This window comes from Symphalangus syndactylus, chromosome 10 (genome assembly GCF_028878055.3).
Source record: "Symphalangus syndactylus isolate Jambi chromosome 10, NHGRI_mSymSyn1-v2.1_pri, whole genome shotgun sequence".
NCBI classification, from domain to species: domain Eukaryota; kingdom Metazoa; phylum Chordata; class Mammalia; order Primates; family Hylobatidae; genus Symphalangus; species Symphalangus syndactylus.
This window is the reverse complement of record NC_072432.2, coordinates 104,960,894-104,983,608: the sequence shown is the minus strand read 5'-3', so window position 1 is coordinate 104,983,608 and position 22,715 is coordinate 104,960,894. Positions and strand designations below refer to the sequence as shown.

The window sequence follows — 22,715 nt, the reverse complement described above, 5'->3', positions numbered from 1 at the left end:
AGTTGTTTATAATTAGATGAGTCTAGAACCTGTTTGACATATAAACACGTTATTTTTTTGCAGTTTTAATATATGCTAATATTCCAAAAACGTGACTACTGTATAAATTGATGGAAGACCACTGCTACTCATGGTATCTGAGTCCCCAGATCGGTTTCGGCCTTGGGACTGTTGGATTTGTGGTGCCTTTACATAGGTATACAAACGTATTAATACTCCATTGTTTTCTAGTGTAGTCAGCCTTAGGATTATACATAAGTGAACATATATCTTTTCTATATTATGCACCTTCTATTTCTCCTATGCATCACAGAGTGCTATACTGTCTGCTACTTTTTTAAATTATAAAAGTAGGTAGGTTATATTTATAAATTTCATTTTAATAGAGGGAATGTTACACAAATATTTGTAATAAAATGAAGATGCTGCATCTGATTTGTTGCAAAGATCTGGCCTACATATTTAACTGTCTGAAGGCAGAAGACAGTATCGGATGATCTCTTTGGGACAGTCTGGTACTAGATCATGGAAGGGAACATTTGGAACAACTTCACTTGAGAACTGCTTTACTCTATGAATACATAAATATCATAACCTCCGCATATTATAAGGCTCTTCCCTTTATCAATTACCAATCCATTTCAGGAAAAGATTTAATATAAACTTTAATGCAATGCAACGGTTAAATTCTGTTTAGGAATTTCAGTAATAAATTCTATTTTTTATACTGAGAGGACTGGCATTTTAAATTGTATAAAAACATACATCCTATATGTTCCCTTGAAAGTCTTATATCATGTCTACATCAAAACAGAATAAACAAGGAAACATTCAATTTTGAGGAAAAAAAATATACACACACCCCTTGTAGGGCTACTATGAGAATGAAATGAGATAATGCTCAGCAACTGGCAATAGGTAACATAATAGGTAATTAGATAATAACAGATAAGATTACATAACAATTTATAATAGGTAATACAAATATACCGTAGAAGAGCTTGACTATTTCAAATGGATGTACCAAACACTAAGATGCTTATATCTATTACAGATTAATTTTACTTCTATATTTTCCTGTCCTAATTTCTTTATCAAATAGAAAACAAACTGAAATAAGAGTTACCAAAGGGGAAGATGAAACTAATCATATTCCTGAAATGGTTCATCATTTGTTAAACAAATTCTTATGATATCTATGAATGGCTGAACACAAGTTATCAACAAAGTAAGCATTACAGCTAGTGGAGGAGTACAGTCAACTCAGGACTGGCTGAAATAGGTAAGAGATTCTCAATTCCGGATACTGATGCCATTTGTGCTAGAAATCTGTTTTCAGCTTAGGCTGTCAGGTAGACTGAAGAAAAATCTGATAATGTAAGTCTCCAAAGTTTAAAAAAAAAAAAAAGATAATGAAAACATGCTCAAAAAAGACTATCTTAATAAAGGAGGGCTGCCAGAGTACTTAGTACTACTCCCAGAGGGCTCTAATCTGAAAAATCACTAGTAAAAATAAACTTAATCTCAGATCCAGATGTATCACTATTAATAGACTCTAAACTCCTTGAACACAGGGATTCTTTTAGACTATACTGATCATTCATGGATCCCAAGTTTCTAGAATAGTTAGTGGCACAAAATAGGTTCTCCAATATTTGTTGTGCATACCCTAAAAAATATACATTATACATATAAGAGCGAATTGATATGTGAGAGGCTATTTTCAACAGATGTGGCAAATTAAAAATCAACTGGAGACATTTTGTAGATAAAGACGCATAAAACAAAATAAATGTTTTCTTGTAGATGCTCACAATAGCTTTAGGTTTCCTTATAAATTTCAGTCATATCACCATGAAACAGAAAGATGTGCCAACTACCTGTAATCTGCTCCTAGAGAGGCTGCAATCCCATTTAGTTCACTCTGCTTCTTACCAAGTTTTTTACTAACACATACCACTACTTTGTGAAGTGGCTTTGGGGCTTCTTCCTGTCCATGGAAAATAAAAGAAACAGATCAGTCATTATCGTTTGAAATGTTATCTAAAACTTCCTTTTAATAACAGAACTAATCCTACCTTCTCTGACTGGGCCTCTTTCAGTTGAGGGCTGGCAGAAAGAGCGACAGCATTTCGAGAGCTATTTGCCAAAGCAAGTTGCAAGTTTTTGACAATAACTTCTGAGAGCGGTGTACTCATTTTCCTTTTCTGTTGGCTGGGACGTCCTGGAGTTTCCAAGGCTGCAAGTGCATCCTATACATACGAAGGAGAGAGAGAGACGGAGAAAAGAAGAGAGAGAGAGAGAAGCAAGATGGGTTAATAGGACAGGAAAAAGAAAGAGGAGGAGAGAGGGGTAAAGAGAGAGAAGGGGGAGAATCCTAAAAATTAATGGATTACAGTTTAACTTCCTCTAGTTTTCCTCCAAATAACAATAAAAAGAATAAAATATAACCGAATCTATATACTATGAACAAAAATTCCACACTGTCCAGCAAATTTGTTCAAAGAGACTAACAAGCTTACATTTTCAGCAGTGCTTGTCTCTTACCTGAATCTTAGAATTGAATTTGAAAACAAAACAAAACAAAAAAACCCAGAAGGAAACAAATAAGCAACGATGGATATAACGAAGAAATGGATTATAAGGAAGGCTAGAAAGTCAAAATGAGCTGAGAATTAAAAAAAAAAAAAATCTTCAAAAGTTCAAAATATATTCCTGTTCTAAAGCCACCAACAGTTGCCTCCTGAAAGGAAGCTACTGTTGTCCAAATGGCTTGCTCATTTTTTTTTGCATGTGTATAGTATTCCATGTATGTATCAGAATGTATTTAACCTGTGTACAACTGATAAGCTTTCGGTTAACAGTCTTTTGCTAGTATAATGATGCAATGAATAACCTTGTACACAAACCATTTTGCACACACAAGAGTAAAGGAAACCTTTTAAGCAAAATGTTATCTACCAGCCCAGTGCAGTGGCTCCTGTCAGTAATCTCCAGAAAAGTTGAAGCAGGAAGACAGCTCAAGGCCAGGAGTTTTGAGACCAGTCTGGGAAACACGGTTAGACCCAATTTCTTTAAAAAAAAAAAAAAAAAAAAAAAAAAACTAAAAAAACAAGACCAACATATATCTACCAATGCTGACATTTTCATGAGCAAAGTATGAGTGTGTGTGTTTTCTAAACGTGCTTGATATCGCAGTAATCAGATTTTTCTTTTTTGACAATCTGATAAGACTAAAAAGTTTTATCTGTATGCTGTAATTTTCTACTCTTTTATACTGAATGAGGTTAAATATCTTTGTGTGTGTGTGTGTGTGTGTGTGTGTATTTTTGAGACAGAGTCTCGCTTTGTCACCCGGGCTGGAGTACAATGGCGCAATCTCGGCTCACTGCAACCTCTGCCTCCTGGGTTCAAGCAATTCTCCTGCCTCAGCCTCCCAAGTAGCTGGGACTAGAGGCATGCACCACCATGCCTGGCTAATTTTTCGTATTTTTAGTAGAGACAGGGTTTCACCATGTTGCTCAGGCTGATCTCAAACTCCTGACCTCGTCATCCACCCGCCTTTGACTCCCAAAGTGCTGGGATTACAGGCTTGAGCCACCACGCCTGGCTATATGTATATTTATATCTAATTTTTTGTGATAACTATCTGCTCCTATCCTTTGCCCATTTTTCCACTGGGTTGTTAGTCTTTTTTTAAAAAATATATTTGCTTGTATGAATATACTTTTATATTCATTTGTATGAATTTATATGTGCATGTATCAACTGTGATATGATACCCACGTATTTATTTTCAATTTATCATTTGTCAAATTTTTGCCATGGAGCTTTTTTTTTCAGAGATGGAGTCCTGCTTTGTCACCCAAGCTGGAGTACAGTGGCATGATTATAGGTCACTATAACTTCTAACTCCTGGGTTCAAGAATCCTCTCACCTCAGCCTCCCAGGTAGCTGGGACTCCAGATGCACAACCCTGTGCTCAGCTAATTTTAAAATTTTTCATAGAGACAGGGCCTTGCCGTCTTTCCCAGGCTGGTCTCAAACTCCTAGGCTCAAGCAATCCTCTCGCCTTGGCCTCCCAAAGTGCTGGGATTACAGGTGTGAGTCACCGTGCCTCGCTGGTAATTTTTTTGTTTTTTGAGACAGGGTCTTGCTTTCTTGCCCAGAATGGAGTGCAGTGGCTCGATCTTAGCTCACTGCAACCTCTGCCTCCGGGGCTCAAGCAATCCTCCCTTGTCAGCTGGGACTATAGGCGTGTGCCACCACACAGAGAATTTTTAATGCTGTCAAATTCATACGAATCTTCTATTTCTTTTGGAGTGCATGTTATAGTTAGGCCTTCCCCACACTAGGATTATTTTAAAAACAAATTCATGACATGTTTGGGAATTTTTATGGCTTCATTTCTTATGTTTAAATCTGATCATCTAGGCTGGGTGTGGTTGTTCACGCTTGTAATTCCAACACTTTGGAAGGCCAAGGCAGAACTTGCCTGAGCCCAGGAGTTCTAGACCAGCCTGAGCAACATGGTGAGACTCTACCTCTCCAAAAAATACAATTAGCTGGGCACAGTGTCATGTACCTGTAGTCTGAGTTACTCAGGAGGCTGAGGTGGGAGGACTGCTTGAGCCCAGGAGGTCAAAGCTGCAGTGAGCCACGATGATGCCGCTGAACTCCAGCCTAAGCGATAAAGTGAGATCCTGTTTCAAGAAAAACCCCAAAAGTTGATTATCTAAAAAGTATTCTGATGTAAAGTGTGAGCTTTAATTACAAAGTATTCTCAGATGGCTAGCTAGTTGTCCAATTTGAATGCCACCTTTATTACACAATAAATTCCCCTATTTGTGGAGTATAATCTTATACACTAACTTGATTATTCATGTGACAACACACTGCTTTAATTACTGAAGCTTTATAGGAGGTTTTAATAAACGGTAGGGCTACTGCCTACCTGCAATTATACTTTTCAGGTTTTTTTTAATACTGTTTCTGCTTGCATTTTTTCCTAGTATCTACACTACCTTTTGATATGGTTTGGATTTGTGTCCCCACACAAATCTCATGTTGAACTGTAATCCCCAATGATGGAGGAGGAGCCTGGTGGCAGGTGACTAGATTATGGGGGTGGATTTCCCCCTTGCTGTTCTTGTGATAATGAGTGAGTTCTCATGATATCTGGTTTGAGATGGAGTCTCACTCTGTTGCCCGGGCTGTGGCACGATCTTGGTGCACTGCAACCTCCACCTCCTGGTTCAAGTGATTCTCTTGCCTCAGTCTCTCGAGTAGCTGGGATTACAGGCATGTGCCATCACACTGGGCTCATTTTTATATTTTTGGTAGAGATGGGGTTTTGCCATGTTGGCCAGGCTGGTCTTGAACTCCTGACCTCAGGTGATCCACCCACCTTGGCCTCCCAAAGTGCTGGGATTACAGGCGTGAGCCACCACGCCTAGCTGATATCTGGTTGTTTAAAAGTTTGTGGCATCTCCCCCCACTATCTTTTCCTCCTTCTCCAGCCATGAAAGACGTGCTCACTTCCCCTTCACTTTCGACCATGATTGTAATTTTCCTGAGGCCTCCCCAGTGGTGCTTCCTGTACAGCCTGTGGAACTGTGAGTCAATTAACCCTCTTTTCTTTATAAAGTTGGACGTGGTGGCTCGCGCCTGTAATCCCAGCACTTTGGGAGGCGGAGGTGGGTGGATCACTTGGTCAGGAGTTTGAGACCAGCCTGCCCAACATGGTGAAACCCGTCTCTTCTAAAAATACAAAAATTAGCCGGGTGTGGTGGTAGGTGCCTATAATCCCAGCTACTCGGGAAGCTGAGGCAGGAGAATTGCTTGAACCCAGGAGGCGGAGGTTGCAGTGAGCCAAGATCATGCCACCGCACTTCAGCCTGGGTGACAGAGCAAGACTCCATCTCAAAATAAAAAAATAAAAATAAGAATAAATTACTCGGTCTGGGGTAGTTCTTTACAGCAATGTGCAAACAGATTAATACACCTTTATAGATCTTGACAGTGCTTAAATCCATTTTGCAAGAACATAGTAAGTCTTTCTATATGCTAAACTTTTTAAAATTTCTTCAAAGCATTTTATAGGATTCCTTATATAAAAACCAGAAGCTCCCATACCACATCTATCTGCCTTCAGCAAACGTGCCACTAGTACTTTCCTCTACTTAAGAGTAGATCCCAATGCCTCTCAGACTCAAGCCTCCTGCAAGTCTTCCTTCTCTCATCTGCATCATCAATTGGCTCTCTAATAGCAGTTACGCTGGCATATAGTTATTTCTTCTTCTTCTTTTTTTGAGACAAGGTCTCAGTTTGTCACCCAGGCTGGAGTGCAGTGGCATGATCACTGCCCACTGCGTCCTCTATCTCCTGGACTCAAGCAATCCTCCTGCCTCTGCCTCCCAACTAGCTGGGGCTACAGACGTGTACCACCACACCCAGCTAATTTTTGTGTATTTTGTAGAGACAGGATCTTGCCACGTTGCCCAGATTTGTCTTGAAATCCTGGACTCAAGTGATCCTCCCGTCTCGGGCTCCCAAAGTACTGGGATTATGGGCATGCAGCAATGAGCCTAGCTATTTCTTCTACCTTAAAAAGAAAACAACCTTCTTTTGACCCTACTTTGCCCCATAACTACAACTCCATTTCTTGGCTCCCCTTTATGGCAAGACTCCTTCAAAAATTGTTGTTTACACTCAATGTCTCCGATTCTTCTCATTTCTTTATGAACCCACACCAGCTTCCACCTCCATCATGCCACCAAAACCCTTACTGTTATGATGACATCATTGACCTTCATAATGCTCAATCCACTGGCCAATTTTCTATTCTCACCTTTATCTTTGAGCAGTCCTGGACATAGTTAACCCCTCCTCCCTCTTTGAAATACTTGGCTTCTAAAATAATCTCTAGGCTTTCCTCCTCTCTTATAGCTCCTTCTCAGTCTCCTTTGCTGGTTCCTCCTCTAAAGGTGAGCACCTCAAGGTGTTGCTTAGAACTCTTTTCTTTGGCTGGACGTGGTGGCTCACACCTATAATCCCAACACTTTGGGAGGCCAAGGCAGGAGGATTGCTTGAGTCCAGGAATTTAAGACTAGCCTTAGCAATGTGGTAAGATCCCCATATCTACAAAAAAATTAAAAATTAGCCAGGTGTGGTGACATGCACCTGAAATCCTAGTTGCTTTGAAGGCAGAGGTGGAAGGTATTGCTTGAGTCCAGAGGTCAAGGCTGTAATGGGCTGTGATCATGCCACTACACTCCAGCCTGGACGACACAGTGAGACCTTGTCTTAAACAAAACAAAACAAAACAAAACCTCTTTCCTTTCTTTGCCTTCTCCTACTCTCTTGGCATCTATTCTCACATGGCTTTACACATTACATACAAACTCAGAACCCCAAATTTTTATCTCCAGCCCAAACCATTCCTCAAACTTCCAGCTTTATTTGCAACTGCCTATTTAACAACTACTTGGATATCTAATAGGCATCTCAAACTTAATGTGTCTAACATGTGAACTCTTGGTCTTTAGGCTCCAATCCCAACCTGTTCTGTTCAACTCAGTTTGGACTGGCAACTCCATTCTTCTCATCTCTCAGACCAAAAATTTGAAAAGAATCAAATTTTAAAACCTACCATATATTGTGGAAAACTGATTTCAAATGACTGAGAATTCTTAACATCTAGACATCCTCGTAAAACTATTTGAGTTCAAAGATAAAAGAAAAGGCCAGGTGTTGTGGCTCATGCCTGTAATCCCAGCACTTTCAGAGGCCAAGGCAGGCAGATCACTTGTTATCAGGAGTTCAAGGTCAGCCTGGCCAACATGGCAAAACCCCATCTCTACTAAAAATACAAAAATTAGCCCGGCATGGTGGCGCATGCCTGTAATCCCAGCTACTCAGGAGGCTGAGGCAGGAGAATCGCTTAAACCTAGGAGGCAGAGGTTGCAGTGAGCTGAGATTGTGCCACTGCACTCTAGCCTGGGTCCTGGGTGACAGAGTGAGACTCTGTCTTAAAAAAAAAAAAAAAAAAAAAAAAAAGATAAAAGAAAAATCCACATGACTTCCAGGCAAAAAGATGAAATAACTTACAAAGACAAGTAATTTAATTAGATTGGCATCAGATTTTTTTCAAAAACAACACATACAAAGCAAGACAGTAGTGGAAGAGCATTTTCAGGAAACTCAAGAAAAAACACTGCAAGCTAAGAATAGTACATCCAAACAATTTGTAGAAGAAGCAAGGCCATAGTAAAAGTTATGAACATGCAGAACTCAAGGAATACTGTACACATGTGTACACACAGATTCCTGAGGAATCTATTGGAAAATGAAATTCATCCTACCAAAAGTGACAGGTAAGCTTCAAAAAGAAGAGTACGCATTTCATATATTCGATTGTAGAGTTAAGACCAAAACGGGGGGGGGGGGGTCTGTGGGTTGAAAAAATATATTTTCCCTCCTGACAAAGTAAAAAAATATGCAATGAAAAATAGAAGAGAGAAAAGGAGGAAACAGAATAAGATCTTCTATATAGGCAATTAGTGGGAGTCAAAAATATAATTTAAAACTGACAAATAATAAAGAATACTATTTAAGTAAGAAGAGGTACTCATCATCATGCCCAGCTAATTTTTCCAACTTTTTGTAGATGTGGGGTCTCACCATGTTGCCCAGGCTGGTGTCCAACTCCTTGCCTCAAGTGATCCACCTCAGCCTCAATGTGCTGGGATATAGGCATGAGCCACTATGTCCAGCCATCCTTGAACCTATTTCTTGTTGAGACAGGGTCTTACTCTGTCACTCAGGCTGGAGTGCAGTGGTAGGATAATAGCTCACTGCAGCCTCAAACTCCTGGGCTCAAGCCATCTTGCCGCCTCAGCCTCCTGAGTTCTAGGACTATAGGTGCACTCCAATAAGCCCAGCTAATTTAAAAAAAAAATTTGTTAGAGATAGGGGTCTCTCTATATTGCCTAGACTCGTCCAGAACTCCTGGTCTCAAGTGAGGCTCCCACCTCAGCCTCCCAAAGTGCTGGGATTACAGGTGTGAGCCACCACGCCCAGCCCCTTATACCACTTTTATTTTACAACTTTTTGTAAGTTAGAAATTATTTTGAAGTAAAAAGTGAAATAAAACAACTTATAATAGCAAGTATCAGCAAAGATGAGGAACACTGGGTACACTCAACACATTACTGGTGGAAGCATAAACTGGTATAATCACTTTGGCAAAAAATTTGTCATTCTCTACTGAAGCTGAAATATAACCCAATAATTTCACTTCTAGGTATATACCACATAGTAACACACACACATAGACTCCAAGAAACATGCACAAGAATGTTCACAGTAAAATGATTTTGTAAGGGCAAAAAACTAGTAACTAACTAAATGCCCATCAACAGTACACTGGAAATGTAAGTTCTGTATATCCATACAAAGGAATAAATAAATGAACTATATTTGCACGCAGCAAAACAGACACATCTAAATAAGGGTTAAAGAACAATAAAAAAAAAAAGACTCAAAAGAATACATACTATGATTCCACATATTTAAAAGTCAAAAACGAGCATAACAAAACTATAGTGTTAGAAGTCAGGAGTATACTTTAGGGAGGAAGCAGTGATGGAGCCACAAGGAAGGGTTTACAGTACTGACCATGGTCTCTATCTGAACGTGTATAGTGGCTTCCCAATGATTAACACTGATATTTCATTAGCAGTAAATTTATTGTACTGTTTTGATGTATATTAATTAAAAATTAAGTTTAAATAAGTGGTGAGTTTTTTTTGGGAGGGGGCAAGGGTGAGGCTTAATAGATGGTCAATTTTGTGATTATTCCATGGGCCCTTTTATGTTTTGAGTAAAGAATTCAACATACCATATTAAATCAGTTTGAAGAACCACTGATTATAAGATGAAGCATTATTTATGTGCCATCAAAAAAGAAAGAAAAAAGAGAAAAAATACTGCTCAATAAACTATGACTCTAAACAATAAAATCTTTAAATGTGTTTTTTGTACTGAGGCTATTCAGAACTATCAGCTTTCCACTGCAAAACTTTTATTGCAAAGTATCTATGTAAGAATGGTCTCAATGACTGAAAATATTTCTACTATTTTCTTGCCTACTAATATTATTACATTTGCTCTTCAGAGAGTCTGTGAGCTATGACACTTTAGAGATCACCTGGATTTTACAGATGAGAATAATGAAGCCGAAAGAGGTTGACTTGCTTTTAAAAGGTAGTAGGAGGCAAAGAAGAGGCTTGATCCTACACCTCACAGTTCCCAAGACTGATTTTTCTCTATGTCTTAAGGGATATGGACCTGAGTATTAATCACAGTACAAAATGTTACCTCAGAAGAGATTTCATGTGAAAACTTAGAATTTTGAGTTTAATAGTAACACATTTTTTTTTCATGTGCGTCACTGGAATTCTGACCAAAAATAAAGACATAAATTAGCTTGAGGAAAACTGTCCTGGATATCAATTAATATTTATTTTCTGAATATAAATAATCTATAAACTTTTTAGTAAGTCTGCTCCAAAACAATAAAAATTATTAAAATATTGCTTCTAAATACCCTACAAGCAAAAATATCAACACATGAATGAGTAAAATAATTCTTCAAAGGTTCATGGATAAAGAAATCATAGACAGTGGGTTTGAACAGCCACTGAAGAGGTCAAAAGCTGCTAAAGAAATAATGATGAAAATCAGCTTTGGAAAATCAAAGAAAATTATCTGGAAGATTATATTAGCCCCTGATTTACAAATGCATTTTTCAGAAAGGGAGCCATACTATAATGCTCACGAGATCAAACTAAAACACAGACTTAACTCATGTCTTTACAGGAAACAATTCAAGTAAGGTGATATACACACATTTTCAGAAGGCAAATCGTGGGTGTACTCTGAGAACCAATATATAAAGAAGCAGTGTGTTTACATTTTATAGCTTATAAAGTGATTTTATCATTTGATCTTTATAATCTATGAATTTTCAGAGCAAATATTATCTTTGTATGAAAAAAAACTGAAGCTCAGATATGTTAAATGATTGGCCTAGTCATACAGTTCAAGATCAATCTAGTACTTGAACCCAGATGTCCTAATTTCACACCATATTTATCTATAGCTGTTACCTTAACCCTAAATGTATACTGGGACTCAAAACATTCAAACTCAGTAACATAAATCTACTTGCCAACGTCTCTGGAAAATTTATTACTACACTTCAGAGGTGATGCCGAATTTGGTGCTTTAACTTTATAAACGGTAAAACTGTTAACTCTGGGACCACTGCCTATAAACCTTACCTTCACATCAAAGGAAGGCTTGAAGAGTTTGTCCTTGGACAGGAATTTTGATGGTGTATCCAGGTGTAATGAGGGCTCCTTCTGAAGTGGTTGTCCTACTGCTGGGGAGGCTGAGACCTGTCTGGTATGTTGAGAGACCACAGCATGGAAAGCTTTACTCTGAAAGCGGTTCATATCTAAAGGTGTAACGACAGTTTTTCTGTGAGTTTGCAGGCGTGTGCCAGGATGCTCTGCAGTATCTGAATTTAGATTGATTCCATTTGTTATTTCTGTTTCCAAACTTTGTTCTAGAGATTTAAAATGAAAAGAAACAAATATGAGCCACTAATGCCCACTTTTTTCCGGTACACAAGAAGTAATATTTTACATCTGTTTTCTTTCCCTTCTTTCTTGCATAACTCCTGGGCTCAAGTGATCCATCTACCTTGGCATCCTAATCTAACTGTTAGTTTTCATGTCAATTCTCAGGTACACTTTAAATCACAAAATTATATACCTACTTTCCAAGAAACAAACCAGATTATGCATTAAATATATGTTGAGTTAGACAAGCACATTAACTGAAAAAACAAAAATAGATTTCCTGTTTCATCTTGCTATGTCTCAATAAGCCTATTTGCCAAAAATTGTTATCAGTGAATGTCTTTCTAGTCAATGACAGAGTAAAAAGAAAATCTGAATTACAGGTACTCAGAGCTAACTACAGTCTAGTTTTGGAAAGTCCTTAATCAAATTTTAATATGATCTAAACATCACTTAGCCTCAGTCATAAAATTACCAGTCTGTCTGGCAAAATAAGTAATGACTCTGAGAGGTATTCCCAAGCTGCTGATATGTCCCTGAAGTTTGCCGAGGGATGCTATTATCTTACAAGAGAGGGTACTGCATTCTTTCACCTCTGCCTTCCACCTTTTTTCAACATTTAACAAAAAAACTTATTAGATAGCTACTCCATGTCATGCCTAGTGTTAGACATGGGAAATACAGAATTCACAAGACATGCATGTTCACTGCCTTTCTGGAACTTTAAATTCAGCAGGGAGACACAAAATAAACCACCATTATAACACTGAGGTAAGAGATAAAAGGGATGATACAGAGCGTCATGGTGAAACAAAACATTACACCAAGACAAAGGCCATACTTGGTGAGTCAAGAATGCTTCCCAAGACAGTGTGGCGATTCCTCAAAGATCTAGAACTAGAAATACCATTTGACCCAGCAATCCCATTACTGGGTATATACCCAAAGGATTACAAATCATGCTACTATAAAGACACATGTACACGTATGTTTATTGCAGCACTATTCACAACAGCAAGACCTGGAACCAACCCACATGTCTATCAATGATAGACTGAATTAAGAAAATGTGGCACATATACACCATGGAATACTACGCAGCCATAGAAAAGGATGAATTCATGTCCTTTGTAGGGACATGGATGAAGCTGGAAACCATCATTCTGAGGAAACTATCACAAGGACAGAAAACCAAACACCACATGTTCTCACTCATAGGTGGGAATTGAACAGACACAGGGCGGGGAACATCACACACCAGAGCCTGTCGTGGGATAGGGGGATGGGGGAGGGATAGTATTAGGAGAAATACCTAATGTAAATGATGAATTAATGGGTGCAGCAAACCAACATGGCACACGTACACATATGTAACAAACCCGCACGTTGTGCACGTGTACCCTAGAACTTAAAGTATAATAATAAATTAAAAAAAAAAAAAAAAAAAGAAAGCCTTCCCAGGCAAAGTGGTATCTTAGCTGAGAACTGAAAGATAAGCAGGAAGAGCAGGCAACTGTGAGGTGGTCTACAGGAAACATGCAGAAGCCCAAAGATAAGAGGAGAGAGAGCATCTTAATTACATAGTGTGTTACTATGAGCCATAGAAGGAATCAACAGTAAATAGGAGCCAAGCTTACATCTTTAGACTTCAAACACTGAGACCCTCACTGCACCCAATGTGAAAAGCAAAAGTCAATGACCTTTCCTAAACACAAGCATTGGCACATTTATATCCCAGAAACCATCTAGTTGTAAATATATATAAAAGAACAGAATAAAAGTATTAACCTTCTTTAGATGAATTTTCAATCAGAAAATGGCTTTCGTCTGCTCTCTTTCCCGTTCTAGCAGTCTCCAACAGCCAAGCTATAGTAACTGCAGGTAAATTCCACTTCTTTGCAGCTTCATATTTAGAGCCACCACGTTCTTTCAATATAAGATGAGTACTGGCAAACATGCCTTTCTTTGCATTGGATTTGCGAACAAAGTATTCTTGAACACTGAAATTTATATTAAAGAAGTGGAAATGGTCACATATACAATTAACCCACAAAACTAACAAAATTTCCAACACAACAGTGTGGTTAGAGATCATGTAAGTATAAAAAAATACTGATTAAAAGTTGGTTTACTCTATCTGAAATTAAGCTAATCCCCTTACAAATGCTTACCCTATGGTAAAAATGTATTGCTGTAACAAACTTTTTATAAAACATAATTAGACATGCAAAGAACAGACAGCAAAAATCCTTTTTTTGGATTTTTCTGGACAACATAGCAAGACCCTCAAAACAGGGTCTTGCTATGTTGTCCAGACTGAAGTGCAGTGGCACAATCACAGCTCACTGCAACCTCCGCCTCCTAGGCTCAAGCCATCCTCCCACCTCAGCCTTCCCAGTACCTAGGACTACAGGTGTACATCACCACACCTGGCTAATTTTTGTATTTTTTGTAGAGATGGGGTTTCACAATGTTGCCTAGCCTAGTCTTGAACTCCTGAGCTCAAGTGATGCTCCTGCTTCAGCCTCCTAAAGTTGGGATTACAGGCGTGAACCACCTCACACAGCCAAAATTACCTCCTTAATTAGTTATCACCCCCACGCCTTGTCCTTTCCTCCCAAAAGAAGGCATAGAAAAAATGACAGGAGCAAAGTGTATAAATAACATTATTCTTTTTTTTAACCTACTACAACTTTCCAAAGCATTTCTACATATTATTTCATTTGATCCTCTCAATATTTAAGTATAGACATGGGAAAAAATACAGAGAAATTAAGTGCCTCAAGAGCATAGGATATTAAACACAGAGAATACGGGGCAGAAAAAGAAGTCTACGACTTGAGATTGAACAGAATTCCGTGATTTCTTTTATGACTTCTGGGTTTTACGTTCTAGTTCCCAACTTTTCAGGTTTTTAAATTTCTCATATTTCCTAGCACTTTTTCTCTATGTTTTGTGTTTATCTTAGTACTTTTATAACTTCATTTTTTAAATGTAACCCACCAATCCATTCAGTACTTATTTAGATATGAGATACTGCTCCAACTTTAATGAATCCTATTTATTGAATAAGCCATGTCTTCCTTATATATATTTGAAATATCACTTTTATCATAAATTCCTTTTTACATTTGGGTCTCCTGCTACATTTGCTGTCCATTAATTAAACTTTCTGCTACACGCAACCACACTGTTATTTAGTGAAGTTTCACAAAATATATATTTGTATGTTTGTTTTCTGAGACAGGGTTTTGCTCTGTCCTCTAGGCTAGAGTAGAGTGGCGCCATTGTGACTCACTGCAGCCTTGACCTCCCAGGCTCAAACAATCCTCCCACCTCAGCCTCCCAAATAACTGAGACTACAGATTTATGCTATACTGCCTGGTTCATTTTTAAAATTTTTTGTAAAGACAGGGTCTCAGTATATTGCCCAGGCTGGTCTTGAACTTGGCCTCCTGCCACAGACTCTCAAAGTGCTAGGATTACAGGCATGAACCACCACACCTGGCCACAAAAGATATTTTAATAACTGTTAGGGCTAGTCCTAATTATTCTATTTCAGAATTTACATGACTTTCCTGCTGACTACAGCTTTAGTTGTATCCAGTGGAGTCTGTTGTCATGTATGTTATTATCTTCCACAATTTCAGTTTTAAAAGAATTTTATTATTTCATATAATTCAAACAGAAAACAGCAAAAAAAGAAATATACAGCTTAATGAATTATTATAAGGTGAAACCCTTAAGTCCACCACCCGGGTCAGAAGACAGAATCTTGCTAACCACCCCAGAACCTCTCCAACATGCCATATAACCCCCCTTCCCTCCCTTCTTAATAGTAGCCACTATTTGGGCTTTTTTTTTGGAGACAGGATCTCACTTTGTTGCCCTGGCTGGAGTATAGTTGTGTGATCATAGCTCACTGCAGCCCTGGTCTCCTGGGCTCAAGTAATCCTCCTGCCTTAGCCTCCTGAGTAGCTGGGACCATAGGCACATGCCACCATGCGTGGCTCATTTTTTAAACTATTTTTTAAATAGAGACGAGGTCTCACTATGTTGTACAGGCTGGTCTTGAACTCCTGAGCTCAAGCAATCTTTTAGCCTCCCAAAGTGCTGGGATTATAGGTGTGAGCCACTGTGCTTGGCATATTTGGACACTTATAGTAATCACTTCTTTACTTTTCTATAATCAAATAATGGCAACTTTAAAGACTACATTTAGGCTTTTGCTTTTTCAAGTCTTTTAGCTTATAGGTTCCTACCTTCTTTTCCATGCCCTTAATAATATATTTGTTAAAGACACTGGATCACTTATGCCAGAGTTGTACTAAAGTCTGGGTCTTGCTGATTATATCACTGTGGTATAGTTTAACGTGTTATTCTGCTGTTTGCATTTCCTATAAATTGGGAATTGGATCTAGAAGCATCATCAGATTGAGGTTTGATTATTTTGGCAAGACTACTTCAAAGTGGTGGTGTATTCTTTGTAAGAAGGCACATCATGTCTTGTCCCTTTATTGTGTGATCAACTATTGATGTTCAATGCTGAGATTCTTTCATTCATTAGGGGTTACAATCTTATCATTCCTTATTTGTTTGTTTGTTGAAACATCTTTATAAACGGAAACCTTGCTGTATCCACTATCATGTTACCCTGATGCAAACTGCACAGGAAATGCAAGGTAATTACTTGATCCTTTCCTTTTGTCAGCTTTCAAAGTAATGGACTGGTTCTCTACCATCTTTCAAAGATGACCAATTACCTTACTTTATTTGGTGTCATTATGAAGTCACAGCTTAAACACTATTTCATGTGTTTGGACCCACTGCAGTTATTACCTCTAATGATACCTAAGTTTTCATCTTTGGACAACGGAGGTACTTTTTTTTTTTAAGGCTAGTCAAGTGAAGCAGTGGGAGTGGAGAAGGAACCACACAACATCCAGAAATATAATAAAGACACCCAACCAAATTCTAACTTGAATGCTCTCCAAGAAGTCAAAATAAATAAAAAGATACACCAACACAGCAGGTGCATTAAAAATATTACATACCTTGCTCCAAGGAGGTTTGCTAGGAATGTTAAAGACTCTTTTTCTGCTCCAGCACACTGGCTAAATGAAATAACACAATCCTCTAAAGGAGTCATTCCTGTCATTACTGGGACTGGTGTGAAGAGAGGATTCGACTTTGGATGAAACAAAGTCTGATAGTCTATGCAAGTAACCTTTTAAAAACAAGAGAAACAGTAAAGCCAACCTGAAATAAGCAAACAGTGGTTAACATTGGTTCAGGTAAAGGAGCAATAATTTAGTTTTGATAAGAAGAAATTTTACCTTAATACAACCTTGTGTATGCTCATTCTCAATACATTTCATATCATAACGTTAGAGTATATATATACATACACACATATACATACATCGACTAATTACATTAGGCTATTAAAATCAGTAAGATCTATTACTGAAGTTACTGAATGTTGCTTTAAATTTCATTCCTTCTAATGTATTAGTTTATACTATTTTTCTCATAATTCTTGGAACATTAAAAAAAAAAGTCTACAGTGAAATTACCAGTGATGCTTCGGTTGTGAGAAAACAAGACAAATAGCAGGAGATGACCCTAGAGTGACCTCCTAAGAAGGAATGTTGCTGCTGTGGCCCTGGGAAACAGTAATCTCTACTGTATCGGGATTAGGCCAAGAAGCTTGCACATTTAATTTTAGAATTTCCCTTGCTAAAAGCAAAATCAAGAGTGTTCAAGTCCAAACATCGATTTACTGTAACCGAACTAAGAAATAAACATTAACCTTCTTGGCATTCAAATATCCTTCAATACTTTATTTCAACCACTAGTGTTGTCTTACCAGCCACGTATTTGTAACAACTTCTCCCACAGTGGCTTCCACTTCACACCCCAGCAGAGGAACCACAGCATAATCGGCAACAGTTCTGCTCAGAAGGGACGTGATTTTCCCAGCATTTTCTTTTATGATGTTTGCGATGTTAGATTCATTTTCATTACTAAAACCCAAAACGAGGAAACTCTTTTGGCTAAATAAGCCTTCTTCAGTAATTGTAGAAACATCAGGGACACAATGACTGACAGAAGACTGGTTTTCTTCTTGCAAAGAAATGTGAGTAGAATCATTCAAGGGCTCAGCATGAGTAGAATCATTAAAGCGCCTAACTTCAGACTTCTCGGCTTCAGACGTCTTAGCCTCAACTGAAAGAGAAAAGTAGATGTTTTCTAACCAACAATTTACCTTATACAGTTTACTTCCTAGCAAGGATATTAATGTAACATGGAATCTGATAATTTTGACCATACATACAAAACTAAAGCTTACGTGTATAATAAAGGGATATGGATTCACCCCGTCTTCGGGGTTACCAAGAGTCCTTATCAGTATCACCATCATCCATTAGGAAGGACAAGAGCAATCATGTTAGTTCTAGGTATTCCTAGTATAATGGAAACTTGAATTAGTTTAAAATTATATAGCTCCAACAGGACCGTCTTAGTTCCAAAACTGGTTTAGATGATTCACCATAAAATTAAGAAACTATCATTAAGAAAAAAATTAACAAGTCTAAATGGTATAACTGTCAAGCCTTTAACATGGAACATGTTAACATGGAAATAACTATAAGGAAGTGGCTGGCGAATCCTAAAATATTTATTGTCTACTCCTTTAGAGAAAATGTTTGCCCTGCTCTGTGATTCCAACGAGGCTGGAAGCTATTCGAGAATCACTCTTCCATTTATATAAGCACTGTGACTAAGTGCTTTACATGCATGTAATGCTCACATAATGCTAACTGTGAGGCTGATACTATCAGTACATCCCTTTTGTACAAAAGGAGTCTCAGGCTTGAAGAGGTTATGTAACTTGCCTAAGGTCACACAGTTAAGTGGCAGAAATGAGATACGAACCAAAGCCTGTCTGACTCCAGAGTTCATAACACCATGTTATAGTGCCATCTTCGTACTTCTATCCTCATCTCCAATAGACACTAGCATTTTCATTTTTAAGTAAATTGTAATATATATTAAGAACTTGTAAATTAAGTACATTGCAATATATATTAGGAACTTATGACTCCTACTAAACATAAGTATTAAAATTGTACTTATTCACACTAAGGAAGTGTAGTTTTGTCTAGGGAGTTTACTGATCAGTAAGTCAGGAGAGCTGGGTTCTAGTTTTATAGTCTTTTTGACCCTTGGTTTCATAATATAAGGAATAAAGGGTAATAGTATACTTACAATTTATAGATATACTCATGAGAATGAATATACTTAGATGGAATCAAAGGTGATGCAATACTACAAAACATTCCGGGAAGTTTTTTAAACAGTTTTGTTAAAATGTAAACAGTTTGCTTTGTAAGTAAAAACATTTTTATTTTTTGCAAGTACAATTATTTCGCAGTCACATCTAGGAGAAAAAAATAACTTTGTTCGATGTCTATATGTTGTTGGTAAGATGTGAAGGAGGAAGAAATCCAGTAGAATTTTAGACTACTACTATAAAAACAAAGTAGAAATACTAAGTTCTTGTAAACCATCAGTAAAACTCTGAAGTTATTAAGAGACTCATAATAAACTAACATGTTCTACAGTAGTTCTTTCCATTTATTTTAGCAGTAGGATCTCTTTTCAAACAGACTGCACCCAAAAGCCTAAGAGATACTACGTAATAAACCTATCATTCAACAAGCTCCCCTAGGGCTGGGTGTGGTGGCTCACACCTGTAATCCCAACACTCTGGGAGGCTAAGACAGGAGGATCACATGAGGCCAGGAGTTTGAGACCAACCTGGCCAACATGGTGAAACCCCATCTCTACTAAAAATACAAAAATTAGCTGGGTGTGGTGGTGCACACCTGTACTCCCAACTACTAAGGAGGCTGAGGGAAAAGAATTGCTTGAACCTGGGAGGAGGTGCAGTGATCCGAGCTTGTGACACTACACTCCATCCTCAGCAATGGAGTGAGACCCTGTCTCCAAAAAAAAAAAAAAAAAAAAAAAATCACTTTCAGTTATACCACAGCATCCTGGAAAATTAAGATGATTTCCTGATGTGATACAATACTAACGCATAAGTAAATGGTTTGAGAAAAGTCAATTTTGTAGTATGGAAATAGTGTAAATAAAAAAGGAATGCTAGGAATTTCCTCTCTAGAAATATGGTGGGCTAGGATCTTTGAAACCCTCTCACTAAAAACACTTCAAAATACAGGATAAAATATTAAAATCCAGACCACTAAAGTGGTTACTAAATCCAGAACATTAAGTAGTTACTAAAGCTAATGGTTAGTCAAAATCTATTAAATATTTGTGCAGTAACCCAGACCCTTGGAATGTAAAGGCATCACACAAAAGATAGGAGCCAATCCTTTGGTTTCATAGAACTTAGAGGTGAAGGAGAGCATACCCTGAGAGAACAAACCCAGAACCCATGAAAAGACATACCTTTAGTAAATAGACCAAAACTAACCAACCAACCAACAACAAATCTGCCCTGTAAAGGAAGAGGTCAAGAACACTGGCTTTGGGTCAAGGGGAAAAAACACCTCTCCTAAGAATCTGTTCATGAGAGGCTGGTCCTCAAAGTAGGTTTGGGTATAAATTCATATAGTTGGATGGTCTAAGAAACCTCCAGCCAATACACCAACTTAAAGGTGTACTGAGTTTGTAAACTCCTAGGCACCCAGCAGACCCAAACACGAACCTTTTCTGGGGTAACAAACCCCTACCCCAAGTTTCTTAGAATTCCTAGAGTCCTAGTAAGTACAAGTTCACAATAAAAATCACAAAACACAAGAAAACCAGGCACCATAAACAATAACCAACAGAACAATTCACAGATGTTTTGATAGGTTTAATGTGTTTTAAGAAATAAAGAACAAAAAATACAAATACAAAATGACAGACTTGGCTGGGTGTGGTGGCTCACACCTGTAATCCCAGCACTTTGGGAGGCTGAGGTGGGAGGACTGCTTGAGCCCAGGAGTTCAAGACCAGCCTGGGTAACATAGTAGCACCCCATCTCTATTTTTAAAAGTAAAAAAAAAAATGACAGACTATTTAAAAAGCTAAAACTTCTAGGAATTGAAAAATTAATTATTAAAACAGAAAATTTAACGGATGGGTAAAACAGATTAGGCAATAGCGGAAGAGATGATTCGTGATCTGGAAAAAAATCTGAAGGAATTACACATAATAAATCACAGAAAGACAAAAAGATGGAAGATAAGGACAGGTTAAGTGACCCACATGCAAAGCAAATGGGAGTTAAGAGAATATAGAGAATAGGGGAGAGGCAATACTCAAAGAGATAATAAACATTTCTTGACCTAACAAAAAGCAAAAAACCTACTAATTCTCAGATTCAGAAAGCACAATGAATCTTAAGCAGGACAAATAAATGGTAAAGCTCTAGGACACAAAAACCAAAAGGAAGACTATCTTAAAAACAGCCAGAGGATAAAGACAGATTACCTGTAAAGGAATGACAGACTGACATCTGACTTCCTATCCAGCAGTCAGGGAAACAGATGACAATGAAACAATATCTCTGTACTTAAAGAAACTGTCTAGAACCGTATACCCAGCCGAAGAGTCTTAGAGAAACTAAAGGAGTTTCTAAAGGATATTATTTTAGGAAGAAAGAAAATGATTCCAGAAGAGAGGTCTCAGATGTAAAAAGAACTGGGGAGAGCAAAGAAACAGTTAAACGTGTTAGTAAATGAAACAAATATTGACCATATAAAAGGATAATAATGCCTAATCGTAAGATGTTAAAAGATAATGAAAATACTAGACAAAAGCATATAAGCTGAGTATGTTGATGAGTGGGGAGAGGGAGCAGGGCTAGTTGTGATCATTAAAGTATTTTAGGTTGGGCTCAGTGGCTCACGACCGTAATCCCAGCACTTTGGGAGGCCGAGGCGGGTGGATCACCTGAGGTTGGGAGTTCAAGACCAGCCTGGCCAACACGGAGAAACCCCATCTCTACTAAAAATACAAAATTAGCCAGGGGTAGTGGCGCATGCCTGTAATCCCAGCTACTTGGGAGGCTGAGGCAGAAGAATCACTTGAACCTGGGAGGCGGAGGTTGCAGTGAGCTGAGATCGTGCCACTACACTCTAGCCTGCGCAACAAGAGTGAAATTCTGCTTCAAAAATAAAAAAATTTCTAAAGTTCTTGTTTTATTCGAGGTAGATTAAAACTCTGATTAACTTTAGATTTTACGATACACATTAAATTTACTTAAATTTATATATTTTTGGCTATATTAGGTATTTTATAAAGGCTTTTTTTTTTAATAAAAAAGAAGTAATGATGTTTATAATGCTTCACTGGCAATTTACCTTACTACATGATAAGAGTACATACTGAGGTGGTAGTCCACAGTACAGTGTTTCATGCATTAAAGACCACAATAATCCACTAAGAGGCATTTGTTACAAGGTTTTAATAAAAGGCTCATGATATTATAAACTCACACACAAATCAAGCAATGCCTGTAAATATAACAAATCAAAATAGAGCGAGTTAGCTGAAGACAGAAGAGAGGGTTAAAGGATTCAGGACCCTATTGTCTTGCCTGCTCAGGAAAAAAGTTATAAGCAAAATTTTAAGGAAAGAAAAAGGTTAATTTAACTTAAAATCTAGAAAACTTGGCAGAGATCACATATGTATTAGGCTACTAAAATATTTCTTACTAACTACAAATACTAATCAAGCATTTCTTACCTACTGTGGAGCTATCATTTTCATATTGAGAGAGCAGATCTTCATCAGCTTGCTCATGCTTTTCACTAGGAGCAAAGTCTTTCTTAGAGAAGCTGCTGTTCTTCTTTTTTAAAAGAGCTGCTTTACTTTCAGGCTGATCTGAAACTGGAATTTCCACTGGCTGGTAATTAGCATGGATATATGGTTCTTCAGAAAGCATATAACCTTTACTGAAACACTCTAGCAACCACTTTGCTCCCACTACATGAGGCCTACAAAAATAGCACATAATTATGTATTAGTGCAAGCTATAAAGACCAT

The 22,715-nt window shown here is 37.8% G+C and overlaps 1 protein-coding gene across 4 annotated transcripts in view; it reads right to left on the bottom strand.

Annotated features, from left to right (window-relative positions):
- The window catches only part of TOPBP1 (DNA topoisomerase II binding protein 1), a 65,443-nt gene that overhangs the window by 29,631 nt on the left and 13,097 nt on the right, over positions 1-22,715 (bottom strand). For all 4 annotated transcript variants that reach the window (XM_055295385.2, XM_055295387.2, XM_055295389.2 and 1 more), the window contains exons 10-16: positions 22,416-22,666; positions 17,518-17,876; positions 16,703-16,875; positions 13,437-13,648; positions 11,346-11,632; positions 2,079-2,252; positions 1,881-1,990 (exon numbers count right to left, since the gene is read on the bottom strand). In XM_055295385.2, coding sequence (XP_055151360.1) covers positions 1,881-1,990; positions 2,079-2,252; positions 11,346-11,632; positions 13,437-13,648; positions 16,703-16,875; positions 17,518-17,876; positions 22,416-22,666 — 1,566 coding nt within the window. The remainder of the gene's footprint in view (positions 1-1,880; positions 1,991-2,078; positions 2,253-11,345; positions 11,633-13,436; positions 13,649-16,702; positions 16,876-17,517; positions 17,877-22,415; positions 22,667-22,715) is intronic.